General features: G+C 43.9%; 1 protein-coding gene across 1 annotated transcript in view; it reads right to left on the minus strand.

The window, feature by feature from the left end:
- The window catches only part of LOC120927026 (coiled-coil domain-containing protein 17-like), a gene marked incomplete at its 5' end in the record, with an annotated part of 62430 nt that extends 46638 nt beyond the window's left edge, over nt 1–15792 (minus strand). The window contains 4 exons of the mRNA XM_040337441.1: nt 3592–3717; nt 5009–5162; nt 15430–15559; nt 15658–15792. Of these exons, the coding sequence (XP_040193375.1) occupies nt 3592–3717; nt 5009–5162; nt 15430–15559; nt 15658–15792 (545 nt within the window). The remainder of the gene's footprint in view (nt 1–3591; nt 3718–5008; nt 5163–15429; nt 15560–15657) is intronic.
- Between the last annotated feature and the right edge of the window lie 6826 nt (nt 15793–22618).

The following is a 22618-nucleotide window of genomic DNA, read 5'->3' on the forward strand; positions in this document are numbered from 1 at the left end:
GTGCCCATCAGTGCAGCCTATCAGTGCCCATCAGTGAAGGAGAAAAATTACTTAGTTTCTGTCAGTAAATTTTGCAACTAAGAAAAACATTTTTATAATTTTTAATAAACCGACTAAAAAGTATCGTGGGCTGTGCATATGCAGAGCAGACACGGACATGCCATCCAACCGCTCATTGTGGCCTGCGACCGGTTACCAAGTCGCTTAAGTGGCCCTTGCTCTTTAAAAGGTTGGCACCCCTGTACGACATGTTCTTGTCAGAAAAGATTGCCATGGAAACCTCTTGGAAAAGCCTGGTGATTGATTTAGCCCTCATGAGGCGAAAGCTTACCTGGATCATGTTACGTGAAAAACTAGCCAGTTTCCTGCAGGACAAACAAACCCTATTTGAAAGGATATGGACCTTTGGCTTTCTTATCTTCAGGTCTTGGACACAGGGCCGCTGATAGAAATCATGCGGCCCCACCCCTGACCCCTCCCCAGACCCCGTCTTGAAACAACGTGCAGGTTTGTCTACAAGTGATGATTATTTTTCTCATCCATGCCTCCAATGCCATAATGTGCTGCAGACAGTGCCAGCCATGACACTAATGCCAAAACGCCTGTGTTGCCTGCAGAGACAGTGCCACCTAGGCTGCCAATGGCATAATGCCATTGACGGCATGGGTTGCACTGTCTGCAGCACAATATGGCATTGGTGGCATGGGTGGCACTGTCTGCAGCACAATATGGCATTGGTGGCATGGGTGGCACTGTCTCTGCAGCACATTACGGCACTGGCAGCATGGGTGGCACTGTCTCTGCAGCACAATATGGCATTGGCGGCATGGGTGGCACTGTCTGCAGCACAATATGGCATTGGTGGCATGGGTGGCACTGTCTGCAGCACATTATGGCATTGGCGGCATGAGTGGCACTGTTGCTGCAGGCAGCACATGTGTTATGGGCAGTAACGCATGTGCTACCTGCAGACAGTGCCACCCGTGCCTCCAATACAATATTGTGCTGTAGACAGTGCCACCATGCCATGCTGCCAATGCCATATTGTGCAGGGAGCACATGCGTTATGGGCAGTAATGCATGTGCTACCTGCAGACAGTGCCACTCATGCCACCAATGCCATAATGTATAGATGCTGGTTGCTGCAGTAGTAGTAGATCTTGATTTCTGTTTCACACTCCCCCAAGCAAGCAAGCACACACACCTGTGTTAGCCGGGAGTCACTTCCTCCCTGCCTGGACTGTCCACAAACTATTCCTGACAGATGTAAGCTGCTTCTTCTTCTCGCCTCACTCCTTCTCCCACGCGGAGGGAGAGAAATCAATCCGCGGCGAAAGAGAAAGCATAGTAGAGTACTTGCTGGCTGGGGCTTGAGCCAGCATGAGGAGCGGGCACAGAAGAGACATTCTTCTGCGCCCGAAATAGAAGAAACAGTACCTCCCCCTGTCACCACCTACAAGCATCATAGTTACAGTGCAGAGGTCTGGGAGGGTTGCGTGGGCGGCGCCAGGGAAGAACATGCTGGCCGGGACTTGAGCCAGCATTGGGAGCGGGCGCAGAATGGAGAAGAGACATTCTTCCGCACCCATATAGAAAATAGTCCCTTCCAGCTGCAACCTACACGAACGGAACACGGAAGGTAGTATACTATTTAAATAAAAAATAAAAACGTAAAAAGCAATGAGGGGGAGGGTGGTGGATGGGGTCCTCCTGGATAACGATGTTCGATCAGGGCTGTGGAGGTTTGTTTTTTTCCCCCTACATTAATTAGTTCTCTGTGGAGGTTTGCCGGGCCCCCCTGTAGCCGGGCCCAGTACAACAGGGCCAGTTGTACTGGCCTATCAGCGGCCCTGCTTGTACAACCGAGGCTGATACCGGTTCGATGGCTGGATGGGATTCTGGACGGACGGGCTATCATTCTTTTTTTCTCTTGCCTTGTTTTTCTTCTTTCCCTGTTTCTTATTCTCCTTCCTCGTTTCTCTCTCTTTATATCTTAAATTTTTTATTTTTTACTCTTCTGGTGTATTGTTGGCCCAACAATTGGCCTTTATCCTCGTTTTAAAGATAATTGTAAGGTTTTGCTCGTGACAAACTACCTCAGAAGATTTTTCCTTTGATTTCTGGATAGAGACACAACTTTACTGACTGGTACTATAGAGGTTACACTTGGTCGATCACGTTACTGTAGTTTGTCGCACTCACTGACGCTGACCTGGAGCCCTACGATCTCCCACTAGGAGATATCGTAAAGCCGCCTCACCAGTTCTGAGCTTAGAAATCTCCTTGACTTAATCTCCTAAATGTACCTCATCAGGAGGTACCTTTAGGAGCATTCTAATTGGTCTGAACCATCATATGGGAGGCGCCAACCAATGAGAACCCACGTAGCCCGTCACCGCAGGCGAATAGGAGAGGAAGTTGCAGGGATTTCAAATCCCCTGACTGGTAAAGCAGTTATGTGATGTGTCAGAACAGACGATTGACAGACTCCAGGTTAGCGGGACCAGGTTTGATGGGAAAAGTGTCCAGTGTAAGTTCACCTTACAGATTTTCTGTAAAGGTAACCTTACACGTTAAGTAAATTTATTTACATTTAAAAAAAATACCTTCTATTGCTCCCAGTCTTCTCCAAACTCCTTTCTTTTACTGCTGTGATCCGGCTTTCTATCCTGTTAGAGGGTGGCTGTATTCATTCTCCATGACCCCACTGTATGTAGGAACATAGCCAACAGGTTCGTTCCAAAGGTGTAAAAAAAAAAGGTTTGGGTGCTTACTGCATATGTTACAAAAAGGCAAAAAAAAACACAGTACGAAAAATGGATTACAGGGCCATTAAATAGTGGATTTGTATAGAATATATTTGGAGAATAACGATTTTGTTTAGTGCCACTTTAAGCTGTTCTTGAAGCTACTGTCCTCTGTCCTATCATGTAAGCTGTTGACTCGTAGAAACCAGTCTTCTGAATCTGTTGTGGCTTTGGGTCTGTCAGCCAAGTTGTTGAATTTCCTCTAGTTTCCGTTCCAGTGCGCTTTGATATAGGAAGCTACAAACATTGACACTTTGGCTTTCTTTGTTAAATTCTATTTTTAATTTGCCAGTTTCTCACCATAATGAGAGCAATAATATACTTCCTGTGTTACAATACTGTCCAAAAAATGCTTTGGAGGTTGTAGTACTGCAGCTTGTTCCAACACTGCTTTTATACAGACAGGGTTTGCAAGTCATCAAAAAGGTTGGGATGCTTGTTTGCATCAACTTTTAATTTACTTGTATCCACTGCTACAGACAATCTGTAATTTATTAACCCAATATTTTGTTCCTGCGTTATTTTATAATTCTGAAATCTATAAATTTTTTCATATTTTGCAACCTTTCTTGGAAGATTACCGCACCTTTATGCCACGTCAGATGAACCAATGAACTGGAACTGCTTACATTTTTAGAAAAGCTAGAAAAACTGTGGTTTTCCTACATTTTTTTACTTTAAACATGTATTAATTTGTGTACAATATTCACTAGTGTAATGTGGCAGTATTGTATATTATTAAAAAAGAAAGGGAAACATAAATCAAGTTTTTTTTTTTACTTACTTAATTTCAGAAGATAAATTTCCTCGTCCATAAAATGGAACAAAATGCTGCTGAAAGGAGGGTGGGCCTTTTTCTGCTTTTCGAGAGCCTGGGGATTGACTGTGTCTGCTTATAATTCCTCTTTTCCTGTAATTAGCAAAACCAAATGTTGTCTGGGGCATGTGATGGTAGCTCATAAGTACACACAAAAATGTTCTATTATAAGTCGGAGACAAACCCTTCCTTGTTTTTGTATCATTTTGGGAAAGGCACTGGACAGGCTTCTGTGACACAACACCTCATAGCACCCTGCTCCCATAAAATGGTACCCTTTTTGACAGTATACAATAAAAGAGTACAGGACACTCGCAGATGCTATAGCTGCTAGAAAGTAACAATTGCATTTCTTCGTTCCTGAAGAAAATTGGAGCTTGCTGCAGACTGAAATTGAAAAATAATTTGTAGTAACATTAAATTTCGACATGGCTAATGTAGCAGTTCTATATGTAAGTTTTTTTGCAAAGTGGATTTCTTTGTGGATACTGCTGCAACCTACCATGAACAAAAGTACCATTATTTAGAGGCAGGGTGCTGTGAGTGTTGTGTGACAGAAGCCAGCACAGTACAAATAATAAATAAATAAGCAAAGTGCATCCAAAAAAAGTCAATTAGTGCACATCCAATATTTTATCCACAGACCTGCATTAAAACAATGTCCCCCCCCCCCCCCCCTTTACAGTTTTAGTACTGGCCAGATGTGCTTTAACCACTTAAGACCCGGACCATTATGCAGGTTAAGAACCTTGCCCCTTTTTGCGATTCGGCACTGCGTCGCTTTAACTGACAATTGCGTGGTCATGCGACGTGGCTCTCAAACAAAATTGGCGTCCTTTGAACTGCCGTTCTTTTGAATGGCACGAACGTGGTGATGTCATCGACTACGACGAGCATGCACATTCAATGCCGTCGCCGCCATCTTGCTACACCCTACTTATGCCTTCGAGCATGCACCGGTTTCCATGACGACAGGTAAGTATACAGACGCTCGGTTTTCCCAGCAGGAAAACACTGCCAAGAATCACAACAAGAAAATAGAGAGCAGGTTCTCTATTTTTCTCGTCTAGATTCTGAGCAGTTTCCTTGACGAGAAACCTCAAAGCCTCGTACACACGCACGGTTTACTCGGCAAGAAAGCTCTGCCAGCAGTTTTCTCGCTGTTTCTGCCCGAAAAAAACGTGTGTGTGTGTACGAGGTTTTAGGTATCATAACAAAGGCAGCCATACCGCACTAATGTTTAGTCCCATGTGAAATATATTTGTACAATTTTATTTTATTTTATTTTATACTTATGTTGGTACTGTATGTCTAGAAAGGTAGATCATGATCATGTAACAAAATGCTATTAGCTAGTTTGAAATAAAAAACGTAATATCCTTACATTGATTCAACTTGCAGGAGGTCTATTTGTTGTTTCATGGTACTTAGGAGTTGTTCATTCTTTTGTTCTTGAGCATTCAAATGTCTTATCATTTTTTCAAGATAACCTGTATTCCGGCTCTGAGCAGATATTTCATTCAACCTCTGCACTATATCTGAAATTAGTCAGGTTACATTCATTATTCAGCACCAGTATACGGTATATGCATGTGTGTATTTATCAGGTTGTTTTATTTTAAGTAGAGTCACTGAGACAAAATTTGTCTGTGAATAATATATGTTAGAATTGTAGTGGATGGTCCATGCTTGGTGTTTGTGCATAAAAATGCGTTCATTCCAGCGCAAGGCTGGGTATATTACCCATGTGAATAAGGTGTTTTATATCCACAATTTTCGAAAAAAGGTAGAAACAATGGGCCAGATTCACAAAGCACTTACGCCGGCGTATCTCGAGATGCGCGGCGTAAGTGTAAATATGCGCCGTGCGTATCTATGTGCCGTATCCCCAAAACGAGATACGCCCGAAAACTAGCTATTTCCGACCAACGTAAAAAGATTACACCAGCGCATCTTGGGGCGCAAAAATACGCTAGACGCACCATTGTTTTGCTAGCCAAATATGCAAATGAGGGAGATACGGCGATCCACAAAAGTATGTTTGTGCGGCGCAGGCTACGCGCTGTGCGCATCAGCTGTATGTCCGGTCTAAAGTTACCCCTTATAAAAGCAGGCTTAACTTTGCACCAGACGTGTGCAAGTCAGCTAAAGCAACACCGTTAGGGACGATCTGAGCACACACACTTGCAGGACAACAATCTGTATGCCAACATGCCAGGGGCATCCATGGTCATAGCTATACTAGTGGCTTTAGAGGCGCGCAGAAGGAGGAGGGAATGGAGGAGGAGAAGGAGGGCACAGGAGAGGATATACCGACCGCGCATAAACGTCTTTGGCATGGCTGCTTCTGAGGTGTTTTGCATCTTCAGATTCAGCCCTGAAGCCATCGTGGAATTAACCACAACCCTGAAAGATGACATCACCAGCCCAACAAAACGCTCACATGCAGTGGAGCCACTGGTCAAGGTACTGGCAACACTGCATTTCCTTGCCAGTGGCTCTTTTCAGCGCACACGTGGAGCTGTGGCTGGGATGTCCCAATACTCTATTAGCAGATGTGTGCACCAGGTTGTGCCCGCAATCCTCAGACGCATGGCCAACCAAATCATCAAACCCACCCAGGAGGACCTGCGGCTGAAGACAATGCGTGATTTCTACAGAATTGCACAATTCCCACGCACCGTGGGGGCCATTGATTGCACACATGTGGCACTACAGCCCCCCCCCGTGAGACAGAGCACATATACCGCAATCGGAAGCATTGGCATTCCATCAACGTACAGGTGATAGCCGATGCCCAATACCTCATATGGCACGTCCGTGCCAAACACCCAGGATCCAGCCATGACAGCTACATATACCGTCAGAGCCACATCCCAACAGAATTTGAACAGAACGTGTATGGGGACAGCTGGCTGGTTGGAAAGTGACATGGGTGTCAGGCATGACTGTCCCCCCCCCATGATGCAGACATCACGAGGGGCACATGCACGACTAACATCCTCCTGTCTTTTCCCTTCCAGGTGACTCTGCATATGCACTTGGACCCCATCTCATGACTCCATTTCGGAATCCTGAAACCCCAGGAGAGGAAAGATACAATGAAGCACACGCACGTACCCGTGGAGTGGTGGAACGTAGCTTTGGCCTCCTGAAGTCCCGTTTCCGATGCCTGGATAAGTCTGGGTGTACCCTGTTGTATTCCCCAAACTTTGTGTGCCAGATCATCGAGGCATATTGCATGCTGCACAACTTCGTCGTGAGAAGGGGCCTGGAGATTGAGCTACGTGATGACCTGACCCCCGAACCAGACAATCCCCCCATGTCCGAGGGTACCCCGTCTTCTGAGGGAGCAACAGTCAGGAGACGCCTTGCAGAAGGCATCTTTGCATGTTAAACCCACACATTAATCATGGCACAAGTAGAATGCATGCATGCACACCACTGTGGTCCCTAGCACACACACCCCACATCCTCATCAAATTGGATTAGACCAAAGTACACTGCACGGTACTAGGGAGCAGCAACGCCACGCCAAGGCTACAATTATGTCACTGTACATTCATACACCATTCACACGGACCTGGGATCACTTCTCCCTGGTCCTGGGGAACCCTTCTCCACCACAAATGAGAGTGACACCCCTTTTCCGGCAGGAATGTCACCCCCACATTCATACATCATTCACAAACATAAAACAAATCAGAATCACAGTAAAAACAAAACAAAAATTAATAAAACACTGAAAACAAAAGTACACCACAAATCAACGTCGTTGGCGTGACCCACGCCTGGGCCGGCCACGGCCCCGGCCCCTCAGGGGAGACTCATGGGGAGGGAATCAGGGGAAGGAGGAGCCTCCCCTGGTCTCTGCCCACCTGCCGGCCTGCCCTCCAAGGCCACGGCTATCCTGGTGAGGCCAACATTCAGGGCTGCCGTATTGGCCTGGACTGCCTGGGTCAGGGCATGCACCTCCTGACCCACGCCTGCTGTGGTGGTCTGCATTTTATTAAAACAGTTTATGAATGCCAGGGAGTTACAGCTCACGTCATTCACTGAGTCCTTTATGGAGGCCAGGCTCTCCTCCATCTGGGCCAAAGTCTGGGTGACCTGACCCAGATGGCGGGTCTGAAGGGCCTGGTCCCTCCTAAGATTAGCAGGCAGAAAGTCTGACACCCCCCTGGTCTTCCAGGTGGCCTTCCTGCCTCCAGATGAGGCTTGTGGCCTGGGAGAAGGGGAGCCCCTTGGGGGGGGGGCCTGTTGGGGGAGGAGTGGGAGGGGCTACCCCTGATGGAGGCCTGACTGTTGCCAGACACAGGGGGAACGTCCATCCTCCAAGTACCTCATTGGCACTGGTGACCTCCCCCTCCCCCCCTCAACCTCCTCCTCCTCATCCTCCTCATGAGGTGAGCTGTGGCCACTCCCCTCCCCTGAGGACTCCTGGCTTTCCTGGGGGTCTTCAGCAGCCTGATGTCCGGGGGATGGTGCAGACTGGCCAGATGGCCCCGCACCCTCCTGGCCATCTGTGCATGACACAAAACATACACAGGTTGGAGGATCCACACACTTGTCACATATTCCCTCCCCCCCCCACACATGCTACACACCAGATAGAAAAAGAAAAAGTCAAAGCCAGGCAGGCCCACCACTTGCTGGCTGTGGAAGCACTGGGCCACCGCACGCTCCTCAGCAGTCAGCCTTATGGTGCAAGGTGGTCCCCCTCCATTGCCCATGTGCTGTTAGCTTGGCCAGCTTCCCACGGACCACGCGCCTCAGATCGTTGATCTTTTTGGTGATCCCACTGACGGTCCTCGTCTCCCCCCCCAACACATTAATATCATCTACAATGTCCTGTAGGATCTGCTTCTTCCTGCGCGGGGTGGTGTCCCGGCTCTCATGGCCATATAGGGTGATGGCCCTGGACAGAATTTCCTTCTCCTTCTCCCGCACACTAAGTACGCCGGGCCTAGTTCCTATCTCACTGATTGCGCCGGGCCGAGTTCTGAGCATGCGCAGTGAGGTGCAGGATCATGCGCGCATGCGCAGTCCGGCCGGCCCTTCATTTGCATGGGGTCACGGCTCATTTCAATGGAGCAAGCCCACTTCCTTCCCACTTTCAATTACCCCGCCTTACGGAATTTACGTTACGCTGGCGCAAATTTGGGCGCAAATACTCTGTGGATACGGTACTTGCGTCTTTAAATTGAGTCGGCGTAACGTAAATGAGATGCGCTACGCCGGTCTATATATGCGCCGCTCTACGTGAATCTGGCCCAATGTTTATAATTTTGAAGTGAAGGGTGAAATGAAATGGACAAAATTGGAAAGCAGTGAGGACTAGGAGTGACAGCTAGCCTTGACACCTTGCAATGGCCAGAGAAGGCAGAGCAGAAGAACCTGCTGTGAAAATTACATTTTCCACAATACTTACATATGCAGAAGGCTTGTTTTAAATTTCATTTTACTACTTGTTCTGAATACGTGAATACGTGCTGACCATCACCTTCCAAAACATTTATATTCACAAACCTAAACCATGTGATTAGTCATGCAATCTAACATTAAATCAAACTACAGTATTGTTGTCATCACCTCTATGCATACTATTCCAATTGCAATTCTATGAAAGTGACATTTTACAGCTTGAAGCCTACCGGCTGTGCAATCGAATACAGAGCATACCACTACTGAGATCTACACTACTTTGAATGACGTTTTAGGCAGGTGTGAAAAAATGCTGTAAATTAACAATGTTTTCAGAAACAGAAGTGTTAAAAGTTTTCTTTAATCAATTAACAAAATGTAAAGTAAATGAACAGAAGAGAAATCCAAATCAAATCAATATTTGTGATCAACCTTTGCTTTCAAAACAGCATTAATTCTTCTAGGTACACTTGCACAAAGGTTATAAAGGAACTCGGCAGGGAGGTTGTTGCAAACATCTTGGAGAACCAACCCCAGATGTTCTGTGGAAATTGTCTACCTCAGAAACTTCTGTCTTTTCATGTAATCCCAGACAGACTTGATGATGTTGAGATCAGGGTTCTGTGGGGGCCAAACCATCACTTCCAGGACGCCTTATTCCTTATGCTGAAGATAGTTCTTAATGACATTAGCTGTATGTCTGGATCATTTTCTTCCTACAGAATACATTTGGGGCCAATCACATGCCTTCCTGATGGTATGGAATGATGGATAAGTATCTGCCTGTATTTCTCAGCATTGAGGACACCATTAATCCTGACCAAGTCTCCAACTACATTTGCAGAAATGCAGCCCCAAACTTGCTAGAAACATCCACCACAAAAGAGCTTGAACAGCAAACCTTGAAACCCCAGTCTGCTTTGAAATCTTTGCCTGGGAGACATTGCTCATGCAGTATAACTACCCTGTGTCTTGTTTCTGTGCTCAGTCTTGCAATAAAGTTTGACCTGTGACATGAAACTGTCTTCCACAATCTCACCATAGTAACAGAGTTTGGCTGTTCCTACCAAGTTTTAAGACTCCTACACAGCCGTTTCTGTTTCAGATAAGGAATGTGTTTCAACCTACATATGAAATTGATGATCATTAGCAACTGTTTGGTAGAATTGGTTCATCATACACCTGACTCTAAAGCTTAGTACACACAAGCCGAATGTATGGTGGCATCGGTCCAACAGAATCTGTCGAAGGGGCATGATGGAAATAGGTCTGCCGACTGACTTGCTTTCACCGTTCTCATCCACTGGCTGACAGCATTGATCGGAGTGTTCTGGTGGGGGGGCCCTCCCCCTGTCAGAACACAAAAGGACAGTGGGGGAGATCGATGTACTAACATTGCATAGTTAGTGTAGCGGATCAGACCTGAGCTGTCAGTTTGTTTTTTTCGTTCAGCCTGCTGGGTTGAACGGAAAAAAAACTAGTAGTATGTACTAGTCTTAATCCTCCAAAATCCCTGACTTTGTGCAAGTGTAGTCAAACCAAAAACTGATTTGATTTAGATTTTTGTTTGCTCATTTTGTAAAGTGATAGAAAATAAAGAGTTAAAATATATGGGCCAGATTCACCAAAGAGATTAAAATTTAACGTCTTTTGCGTAACACGTCTGGGAATACGAAAGTACGCTACGCGCGTCGCCGTTCGAAAAAATTACGCCACGGCGCGCAAAGCACGACGGGAATTGCGAAACTGAGCATGCGCAGTAGGTCCGGCGCGGGAGTGCGCCTAATTTAAATGGCACACGCCCATTTGAATTGGCCCGCCTTGCGCCGGAGGCTGCCAGCGTAGTTTTCATCGCAAGTGCTTTGTGAATCAGGCACTTGCGATGAAAACTTGCGGCGGTGTAACGTATCTAAGATACGTTCTGCTGCCGCTCACCTACGTGAATCTGGCCCAGAATTCTTACTTTACAGCATTTCTTCTCCCATGCCTAAAGCTTTTGTACAGTACTGTACATTAGATTAACTGCTAAACAAGATGTAGTTTAGATGCTTGTTAATATTCTTGAAATATTATTAATAATGTTTTTCTTACCATTCAGTTACTGACTAGAATCTATGATACATAATGATATCATGAGTTGCTTGCATGAAAGCACCCACAACACAGATTAATACCATGGTAACTCTTGTCTACTCAAGGGCTATTAATATCGAGAAACAATGCAGAGGTTTGGTAAACCAATAGTAAGTGCTAATCTGCATATTCAAATATACCAAAATATACTGATTATTCTAGTAAAACTAGGACTAATTGAGGACAATAATAGTAGGGGAACAATAGCTTCAGCTTAAAAGGAACCTGTGCTTTCTCATACAAAGCCAAGCAACAGGTTCTCCTAACTGCTGAGGCAACATTCCCCCCAGTGTTGAATAAACATATCTTGCTTTTGCTCCCCTTTCACATGGTTCAACCACTAGGAGTGAAAAGAAATATCCAGTACTTCAGGGTATGGGAAGCATGTGATTCTCCTTTCTCCCACAATGCTATGCTAGGTGTCTGATTAACCAGTTAGCAGGCACATGCACTATGAGGATGAAGATAGAGTCATTGCCTAATTGGGAACTCAAAGTCATAGTTCCTTTTTTTATCCTGCAGGTAAGCAGAGTTAAGGAAAAGTGTAGGGGTGGTATCTGAACTCACTGCTTTACCTGTTTCTTCTGATTAGAAAAAATAAGCATTTGTGCCATCAGTAGTGTATTTAGGTTTTGTGCTGCCCTAGGCTTGACTAAACTCGTGCACCCCTTAATTTAAATATGACCCACCCCTTCCTGTCAAGACCACACCCCTTTCTGTTTAAGACCCACCCTTAAATTTTTGAGTGGGGACACTAGTTCTGAGGGCGGGGGGGGGCGGGCGGTCAATGGATTCCCTTAATTTGCATAGATTTCCTCTCACTTCCTGTTTGGCAATGGGGCAGGAAGTGAAGGGAAATCTCTGCAATGCACAGGGCTGGTAAAAAATAAACTGACAGGGGCTATAACACTCCCTTACTCTATCCAAAATGGAAAAAAAAAGTGTTGCCTATAGTTCTACTTTAACCACTTAAGCCCCGGACCAATATGCTGCTAAATGCCCAAAGGCGTTTTTACAATTCGGCACTGCGTCGCTTTAACAGACAATTGCGCGGTCGTGCGACGTGGCTCCTAAACAAAATTGGCGTCCTTTTTTCCCCACAAATAGAGCTTTCTTTTGGTGGTATTTGATCACCTCTGCGGTTTTTATTTTTTGCGCTATAAACAAAAATAGAGCGACAATTTTGAAAAAAATGCAATATTTTTTACTTTTTGTTATAATAAATATCCCCCAAAAACATATATAAAAAAACATTTTTTCCTCAGTTTAGGCCGATACGTATTCTTCTACCTATTTTTGGTAAAAAAAATCGCAATAAGTGTTTATCGATTGGTTTGCGCAAAATTTATAGCGTTTACAAAATAGGGGATAGTTTTTTTGCATTTTTAATAATTATTTTTTTTTTACTACTATTGGCGTCGACATTATGGCGGACACTTCGGACAATTTTGATACATTTTTGGGACCATTGTCATTTTCACAGCAAAAAATGCATTTAAATTGCATTGTTTATTGTGAAAATGACAGTTGCGGTTTGGGAGTTAACCACAGGGGGCGCTGTAGGAGTTGGGGTACACCTAGTGTGTGTTTACAACTGTAGGGGGGTGTGGCTGTAGGACTGATGTCATCGATCGAGTCTCCCTATAAAAAGGATCACTCGATCGATACGCCGCCACAGTGAAGCACGGGGAAGCCGTGTTTACACACGGCTCTCCCCGTTCTTCAGCTCCGGGGAGAGATCGCGACGGAGCTGCTATAAACGAATAGCCGTGCCGTCGTCCCGGATCGCTCCCCGCGGGAATCCGCTCGCCGCACGCAGCAGGGGGGGTCCCGATCGGACCCCCCACCCGCTAGAAGGCAAGGACGTATATATACGCCCTTCTGCCTGTCCGTGCCATTTTGCGGACGTAAATAGTCGTGCGGCAGGCGTTAAGGGGTTAAGCACACATTTCTGATAATTTTATGGAGAGGACTAAGAAGATATAACCATGCCAATGGCTAAGCAGAAAACATATAGCACAGTGAGGAAGGTTTGTGGTCCAGAATGATAGGACAGTCAAAATTAGAAGCACCGCCCCCCCTCCACAGTTGCTAGCCACCCGCATACCGGAAGCAGTGCAGACGCATATTTTTTGGTCATTTGCACTTGCTTATTTCCATTATTTACGCATATGTTTTGTGACTAGACACATTATTCATTCACACAGCGCGATTGTATAACATTTTTAGTTGCTGCTCTATTTTCGTTTTTTCTTTGCAAGGAATGTGCAATTTTTTCCTTTTATTCGCATTATGGGGGCGCTAGTCTAATTTGTCTCTCAGCCCAGTCTACCCCATAAGACTGGCGCTACATTTACAGTGTAGCTCAAGCCGGCGGGAACTCTTTCCGTGCTGCCCCCCTGCAAAGTGCTGCCCTAGGCCTAGGCATTGAGTGCCATATCAAAGCAACAAATATGGTTTTCTTTGGAAAAAAAAGTCACTATGATGTCTTGGAATTCATGAAGAATTAATGGGTATTATGTTAAAACTAAAGTATTTTTAACCCCTTACATATAGTCAGTGAACTGGCTTGATAAAGAGAGATGAAACAATTCCTCCTACATAAGTTGAACCTGTTTATCTGCGGGCTCCTCTTCTCTACAGCCATTCAAAATCCAGATTTAATAAAGCTGTTTGAGCTGTCAGAAAAAGGTGGCAGATAGCTGAAATTACATACTGCAGAGCTCAGCGAGGATTGCTCTATGAGCTGAGGGACACATCCCCCTTCACACACCCCACAGAAACAGAGCTGAGACTGTCAATCAGCTAGAGATCCCTCTGTCACCTTTTTTCTCTTGGTGTCAAGAAAACTTGTCAGAAGTGATTCATGCTGATAGCAGAAGAAGAAAGCAGCAGACAGAAATGGCACTTACAGCTCTTAATTGAGACAAGTACACACTATAGAGGGATATTCAATGTTCATATTTCATGTCTGAGGTTTTCAACCACTTTAATGCAGACATTCTGGGTGTTTCCACCAGTATAACAGAATTGCCCACACTGCTGTTCCCCCAAGATAAGGCCAACAATGAGGGTGTTATTTCCATGCATCAACATGTGCACTCAAAGCTATTCAGACAACAATCTTTAAAAAATAATAATAAAAGATTATATCATAGTTGAACTATTAGGGCCTTTTCACACGGGGCAGATCCCTGTGCTGGCTTCGCTTTGCTCAGCGGGGATCGCTCTGACGATCCCCGCTAAACCGACCTGTCAGAGCGCCACTCTCCCCTATGGGGGGTCGGATGACGACAGACTATAGATTCCTTTGTCACCCGATCCAATCTGCCAGACGGAAGAAAAAGTAGGGTTTTCCTCGGTCACACTTTGGCGGATCAGAGTGGGTCGGATGTCAGCGGGCATGTCACCGCTGACATCCGTGGCTCCATAGGAGGAGCAGGGAGCGCCTGTTCAGGTCCGCCTAAAAAACTGGCAGGTGGACCTAAACGGTCCACCCGTGTGAAAGGGCCCTAACTGTACATTTGACTGTCTATGGCCAGTCTATCTAGCAGTGCAATTAGCCAATGACTAATATCATGTTAATTATGCTAATTAATGCTCATATTCTGACTCTGATTGTTGTGAAGCGATTTATCCCTTGTGAGACCTCTATGCCTGGCCTGTTTAAGCAGATCTAATCACTGAGGACAATCCTTATCAGATAGCTTGAACTCACCATTACCGATTCTATTCACAGTTAAAAGTTGCTTTAATCCGAACATCAGAATACAACAGATGACAGGTTACAGCAGATGAACACGATGTAGTATTGTGCGGTCAAAAGATGATACTGTCTGTAGCTTACTATGCAGAATACATGTGCCCTTGTTACATGTGGCCTGTAAGCAGTCTCCACAGACAGGAAGAAGTCAGTCAGGAAGAAGGGGTGGAGCATTACACAGAAAGGAAGTGTGTAATAGATCAGACAAAGAAAATACAGAAACTGTGCATTATCACAAAAGGTCACTAGATGGCAGCATGTAAACAAACATAACATCCATAGAAAATGGTTAAGAGAAACAGTATTATATATAACAAATCTATACGCCGATTGGGCGGCACAAATAACATAAGAATAAAAATATGAATACTGTATGTGTTAATAACCAATTTGTAGACTTCTTCATACATACCAGTACATACTGTTTATATAATACTAACAAAGTGAAAACATAAAAAAAAAGAGATAAAAATACCAAAACATACCATCTCTTTGTTTCTCCAAAAGTTTATTTTGTGATAAAATATCATTGATTTGCTTGCTGTGAGCATCAGCAAGATAACGTAGATGGCTTTCATTATCAGGTGCAGGTTCTAGTCTGGCATTTCCATTTACCTGAAGAAAAGGTTTTTAACAGAAAAGACACGTTGTAAAGCTCAAACACAGCACAAGCCTATGTCGTTATCCCGAAATATTATACCAACTGAACTTACTTTTTCAAAATCCGTTATCTCACTTGAATCCAAAAATCTGTGCTCTACCAGAGGCCTTTTAAAATGATTTGTCTCCTTAATATGTTCATCCTTGCTTCGTCTTGACTTTTTGATTCTGTTAAGCTGAGATAGATATATACATCATTAATTATGATTAATTTGTTTTTGAAAAAGCCATATATTATGCCATCCAATATTCTCAATTTGAATGCTAATTTGTAACACTGTTAATTTATTGTATACTTTTCCTAGATACAGTGAGGAGAATTTACCTAGCCTGTTTAGTTAAAGTGCAACTAAAGACTGCGATACTTAACCACTTCAGCCCCGGAAGATTTGGCTGCTCAATGACCGCGCCATTTTTTGCGATATACGGCGGCACTGCGTCACTTTAACTGACAATTGCGCGGTCATGCGACGTTGTACCCAAACAAAATTTACATGCTTTTTTTCCCCACAAATAGAGCTTTCGGTTGGCGGTATTTTCTCATCTCTGCGTTTTTTATTTTTTGTGCTATAAACAAAAAAAAAGAGCGACTATTTTGAAAAAAACACAATATTTTGTACTCTTTGCTATAATAAATATCCCCAATTTTTTTTAAAAACGCACATTTTTTCCTCAGTTTTGGCCGAAGTGTATTCTTATACATATTTTTGGTAATAAAAATCACAATAAGCGTATATTGATTGGTTTGCGCAAAAGTTATAGCATCTACAAATTGGGGGAAAGATTTATGACATTTTTATTATTATTATTTTTATTACTAGTAATGGTGGCGTTTTTTATCAGGACTGTGACATTATAACAGACATATCGGACACTTTTGACACCATTTTGGGACCATTGGCATCTATACAGCGATCAGGGCTATAAAAATGCACTGATTACTGTGTAAATGTCACTGGCAGGGAAGGGGTTAACACTAGGGGCCTTTAAACGGTGTTCCCTAGTGTGTGTTCTAACTGTTTGGGGGATGGAAGTGACTGGAGGAATTGACAGATTGTGGTTCCTAGTTTGTAAGAACTCACGTTCTGCCTTTCCCCTCCTCACAAAACAAGGACGTCCCTGTGCTGCCTCTCATGCCCGCGATCGTGCGTGGCCGGCGGTCATCATGACCGCCGGCCATGCGCATCGGCACCCCCGCAGTGCAGCGGGCGTGCCTCCGGGACGACATACAGCTACGGCGGTTCGTGGGATCTTGCTGATCTGCCGCAGTATAATGACGCCGACAGGTCGGCAAGTGGTTAAAGTGATTGTAAAGGGCCAATTATTATTAAAAAAATAATAGACATGTTATACCTATCTGCTCTGTACAGTGTTTTTGCACAGAGCAGCCTCGATCCCTGCCGGCGCTCTGGGCCCCTCCCCCTTACCAAGTGCCCCCATAGCATGCCACTGCCTGTGGGGTCACTTGTGCGTGCTCGCTCCTGAGCCTGCTCTCTGCGAACATAAGACTAAGGAACCACGATGCATACAATGCATGATGGTAAAGAAAACCTTCAGCCTTTACAATCACATTAAGTGGTTATAAAGTCATAATTTACTTGTATCCCCTCTGTTTTAGAAAGATATAAACTACAGTGTGTCAGTTTAAAAAAATATATATAATTCTAAATACCTTATTGAACTGCTACTGTGCTGTCACGTGTCCTCCCTCCACTCTCCTTCCCTATTCAATGGCAGTACAGTGGGAGGGCATGCAATATAACAGAGGGAGAACACGTGATCACACAGTGGCGCTGTGCTAGAAGGTATTTAGCATTATAAAAAAAATTGACACATTGTACTTGATATCCTCCTAAAACAGAGGGGATACAATTAATTTATATATTATACTTTACAACCACAGTGGAATAGAGACAGGAGAGGAGGGGAGAGGCAAGGACGAGATTGGCTCACTGACTACTATGGAAATGACAGGCAGGGAGGGAGATGTAGAGACTCTGAACACACAGCAGAATGACGGAGGGACATAAACTGACTACGCTATCATGGATCAGCAGCCATGACTAGAGTGGTCAGTACACATAGGGGAACGCAGGAACAGGTAGGATCAACCAGGTATTTTAAAACATGTTTTGGGGACAAATGACACCGCAAAAGCACTGTGCTATTTATCATGCTTTAAAGGAACAGAAAAAAAAATTCTTAGGGTCACAACCTCTTCACTTTTCCTTTAGGACGCATTCACACCTGAGAATAGCGTTTTCGGTCATTTTTTCCAGCGTTTTGTCGCACGTTTTGTCGCGCGTATTCACACATATTCGCGCGTTTGCCTACGTTTTTGAACTTCGTAGTTCTTTATTTTTGCCAATAGGAAAAATGATCATCTCTTTCATCACTTGTTGCTATGTTTGTATATTTTTTTTATCTTCTTACTGGGTGAATATTCTATTTCACAGAACAGATTAAAGCGACAAAACGCCCGTAGAAACGCTCGTTGTCACGCTAGACGCTTGAATCAAGCATTTCCATTAGTTTCTATGGGAATACAAACGTTCAAAAACGCCCAAATCTGCCCGATTCGCGCAACAAAAAAGGGTCCAGAACTTGTTCGGCTTCAGGCGTTTTGGAGTGGAGATGTGAACCATCTCCATTGAGAATAATGGCCCAGATTCTCAAAGAAGCGCCCATCTTTATGAGGGGTAACTTTACGCCGGTCCGACACGTTACGTAAACAACGTATCTTGATACGCCGGGCGCACGTCCGTTCGTGAATCAGCATATCTAGCTAATTTGCATATTCTATGCGGAAATATACAGAAGCGCCCCTAGCAGCTAGCGTAAATATGCACCATAAGATACGACAGAGTAAGAGACTTACGCCGCTCGTATCTAGGCAACTGTGAGGCGTATCTGATTCTATGAATCAGGCGCGGAGATGCAACGCCTCACACTCAGGCCCCATACACACGAGAGGATTTATCCGCAGATACGGTCCAGCGGACCGTATCCGCGGATAAATCCTCTCAAAGATTTCAGAGGATTTCTATGCGATGGCGTGTACACACCATCGCATTGAAATCCGCGCTGAAATCCTCTGCCGATGACGTGTCGCGCCGTCGCCGCTATTATGACGCGGCGACGGGCGCGACGCTGTCATATAAGGAATTCCACGCATGCGTCAAATCATTACGACGCGTGCGGGGAATCCCTTTGGACGGATGGATCCGGTAAGTCTGTACAGACGAGCGGATCCATCCGTTGGAATGGATTCCAGCAGATGGATTTGTTGAGCATGTCAGCAAATATCCATCTGCTGGAAATCCATCCCAGGGGAGATTTATCTGCGGATAAATATCCCACGGAGTGTACACACCATAGAATCTATCCGCTGAAACCCGTTTGCACGGATTTATCTGCGGATAGATTCTATGGTGTGTATGGGGCCTCAGAGTTACGACGGCGTATCTGGAGATACGCCGTCGTAACTCCTTTGTGAATCCGGGCCAATGTATTTTTTCCCCTCTAGTGTTTAGCTTCAGGCTACAAAATGCTCAGGTGTGAATGCAGCCTTAATGGTCCAACATTTCTCACAAGCATCTTCTACCTGGCTTCTTTTGGATTCCAAGCTGTGGCTGTCTTCATTAGCCAGCATGGGATGTAGTCACTCTTGTGCATGTTCCCTTTATTGCATGTCTCTATTGCGATAAAGAGGCTGCCTGCTTGCAGTCTTTAACCACTTAACCTCCAGAAGTTTTACACCCTCCCCACATAACAAGGCCATTTTTTGCGATACCGCACTGCATTACTTTAACTGACAACTGCGTAGTCATGCGACACTGTACCCAAACAACTTTTTACCCACAAATAGAGCTTTCCTATGGTGGTTTTTGATCACACCTGCATTTAAATTTTTGTGCGGTATTAACAAAAATAGACCAACAATTTTGAAAAAAATATATATATATTTTTAACTTTCTGCTATAAAACATGTTTTTGGTAAAAAAAAATCCCATTAAGTGTATATTGATTGGTTTGCGCAAAAGTTACTGTGTCAACAATCTATGGGATATATACTGGAATTTCTATAAAATCTTTTACTAGTAATAGTGGCGACCAGCAACTTATAGTGGGACTGCGATATTGCGGTGGTCATTCGAACACTAACTGACACTTTTCACACTTACAGTGATCAGTGCTAAAAATATGCACTGTCACTGTACTAATGACACTGGCTGGGGAAGGGTTAAACACATAGGGCAATAAAAAGGTTAAATGTGTGCCTAGCCAGTGTCTTGGTGTACTGTGTTAGGAGCTTTTACTAGGGGAAGTAATGGATTTTATTCCCTGCTCTGCAAGGAAAGAAAATCTATTACTTCCCCACTGACAAGCACTGCCATTTTTACATTGGCAGGGCTCTGTCCTGTGTAAATTCGCAACAAATCACTCAGTACCAGCGGTAATCCATTGGCCGGAACCCAGTGATCGATATCTGCTTTTTTTTAATCATGCCCCCAACAATGATGTGTCAGATTATGTACTAGGTACGTCATCTGGTGCAGCTGGAAAATTTTACGGTCGGCAAGCGGTTAAAGTAGATTTTCACTTTTTATAATTTTTGAAAATAGGGGGAATTTGTGGCACATGGGGTGATTAGTGTGTGCCCAGGCACACCTGGCACACCCTGTGCGCACGCCTATGATCCAGAATCAAGTAAACATGTAATGCATAACAATGGATTCTCAGAGCACTTTACTGTAGCTAGTAAGAGAAAGAACACCAGAAAATGTCCCCTCATTAACTTGTGCATGTAAACATCAACTTGAGCTATTGAGCTCTGTAAAAAAAAACGTTTTACAACAAAAAAGCACAGAATACATAGGGAAGCATCTAAAGAAGGAGCCTAAATCTCCACCTGCTAACTGGATTTAAGTTTACATGATATCTTTATTAATGAATTATTACATTTTTTATCACATTTTGTTATGTTGCGATCATAATAAACAAACACAAAACCGCTATATATTCCAAAACCCCCATACATTCCAAACTAAGTTTGAAAAACAGTTTTCTATCCATTCATAGATTAACATGGTCCCCCATATGAGGGGTCTTCAAAAAATGTCTGCACTATGATATTTTCTTTGGAAACGGTTAGGGTGGGAGGAGTAGTAAAGGATCGTGTCAAGCCAGCTGACCTTGCAGTTTAGTAAGAGTCATTTGTTTTTGAAATTCTTAATAAAAAGAGTTAAAAAAAAAGTGTGGAAACTTTTTGAAGAACCCTCATAGATTGATAATTTGTAAGTAAGAGCCGGTTCATGGAAAAAAGAAATGTTCCTGGACTGCCGCACTCTGATAGGCGATTTATTGAAACAAAATGAACAAAGGATAAAATCCAAAGCTGTATAACATCCAAAAATTCATGCAACATTGCAATCAATGGTAGAAAGTGGACATAGGGGACAAAAAAGCTAACATGTTTCACATCATGGATAGATGCTTAGTCATAGTCATAAGAGCCGGTTCACACAGGGGCAATACGAATTCTAGCGCGACTTTGGGAGGCAACTTGGACACGACTTGAGTATGAGTCATCAGGCAACTTACAAGGCAACTTCAAGTCGCCTCCAGGACAGTACAAGGCAACTTCAAGTCGCCTCCAGGACAGTACAAGGCAACTTCAAGTCGCCTCCAGGACAGTACAAGGCAACTTCAAGTCGCCTCCAGGACAGGAGGCTTTCCAGTGGCCAATCAAACAACAATCAGCTCTGTAGGGGGGAGGGGTGTATGTATGTTATCTTCCTGTATTGTTGCTTCAGTTAAGACAGTGATCCGACTTCTGAGGCGCCTTCCATTGAAATGAAAACCTTTTCTGAAGTCGGAGCGACTTCAGTAGCGTGTATTAAGACAGCTCCATTCACTTCCATTGATTTTCTCAACCACACGACTTGGGACGACTTGGGGCAACTTCAAGTCGGATCCCAGGTCACCCCAGTGTGAACCGGCTCGGCTCGAAAGGTCAATATATAGGTTTAGAAAAATCACAGCAACCACACTTACCTCCTTATAAATAGAATAACATCTGGCTACAGGTTATTATATTATTGTAAATAAAGTATACAGTATAATATAATTATTATATTAGATGCTTGCAAATACTCATGAATTTGCTTCACTAAACATTCCTTAAATATCTTTAACGTAAAATTGACAGGTCTGTAGATACTGGCAAAGATGTTAATCAATTTTAAAATGTATGTACCACACTTGGTTTGTGTCAATTCATTAGTGCCAAGATGTCTTTGTAGCTCCACTCCAGTGGAGTGCAGTCCAGTCACAGGAACAAAGGTGGCCTAAATGTGTTACTGAACAGCATTTTCTAAAAGACTTTTTAACAACCTGGTTGTGCTGTCTGGCAGGGCATTGCAAGTCTCAGGTCTGGTTGGAAAGAAATAAGAATCTGAAATCCTTTGACAACTACAACAACTACATATATTTGTGTAGCTGTGTACTAAGGTTAACTGGAATTCAACTTCAAAAAGTCTGTAAAATTAGAAACAATTGCTAGGATATACTATGCTGTAAGCACTTATGGCACTAAGCCATTTTAAACCAATATAAGCCAGCAGTCCAGGTGCTCTATTTACATGTACTTTGTCTACTAGTTTCTGCACCGCATAAGCACGTTTTTTCCCCTTTGTATATAGCCAAAGAGGATATTTAATTGGTTTTCTAACTTGTGGTTTGTCTAGTATGTGGTGCTATTATATGGTATCTTGTGTAAATATTTCTTACATAAAAATATGTATTTTTTAACATTTAGCAGGTACATGTTTATTCTCACAAGAACCAATACAACTCAAACTTACAGGGGTAGATTCAGATAGATCAGCGGATCTTTAGATCCGTGTAATCTATCTTATTTACGATCCACCAGCGCAAGTTTTTGAGGCAAGTGCTGTATTCAGAAAGCACTTGCCTCTAAAGTTGCGCCGGCGGATCTTAAATTCCCCGGCG

Source organism: Rana temporaria, chromosome 1 (genome assembly GCF_905171775.1).
Source record: "Rana temporaria chromosome 1, aRanTem1.1, whole genome shotgun sequence".
Lineage (NCBI taxonomy): Eukaryota > Metazoa > Chordata > Amphibia > Anura > Ranidae > Rana > Rana temporaria.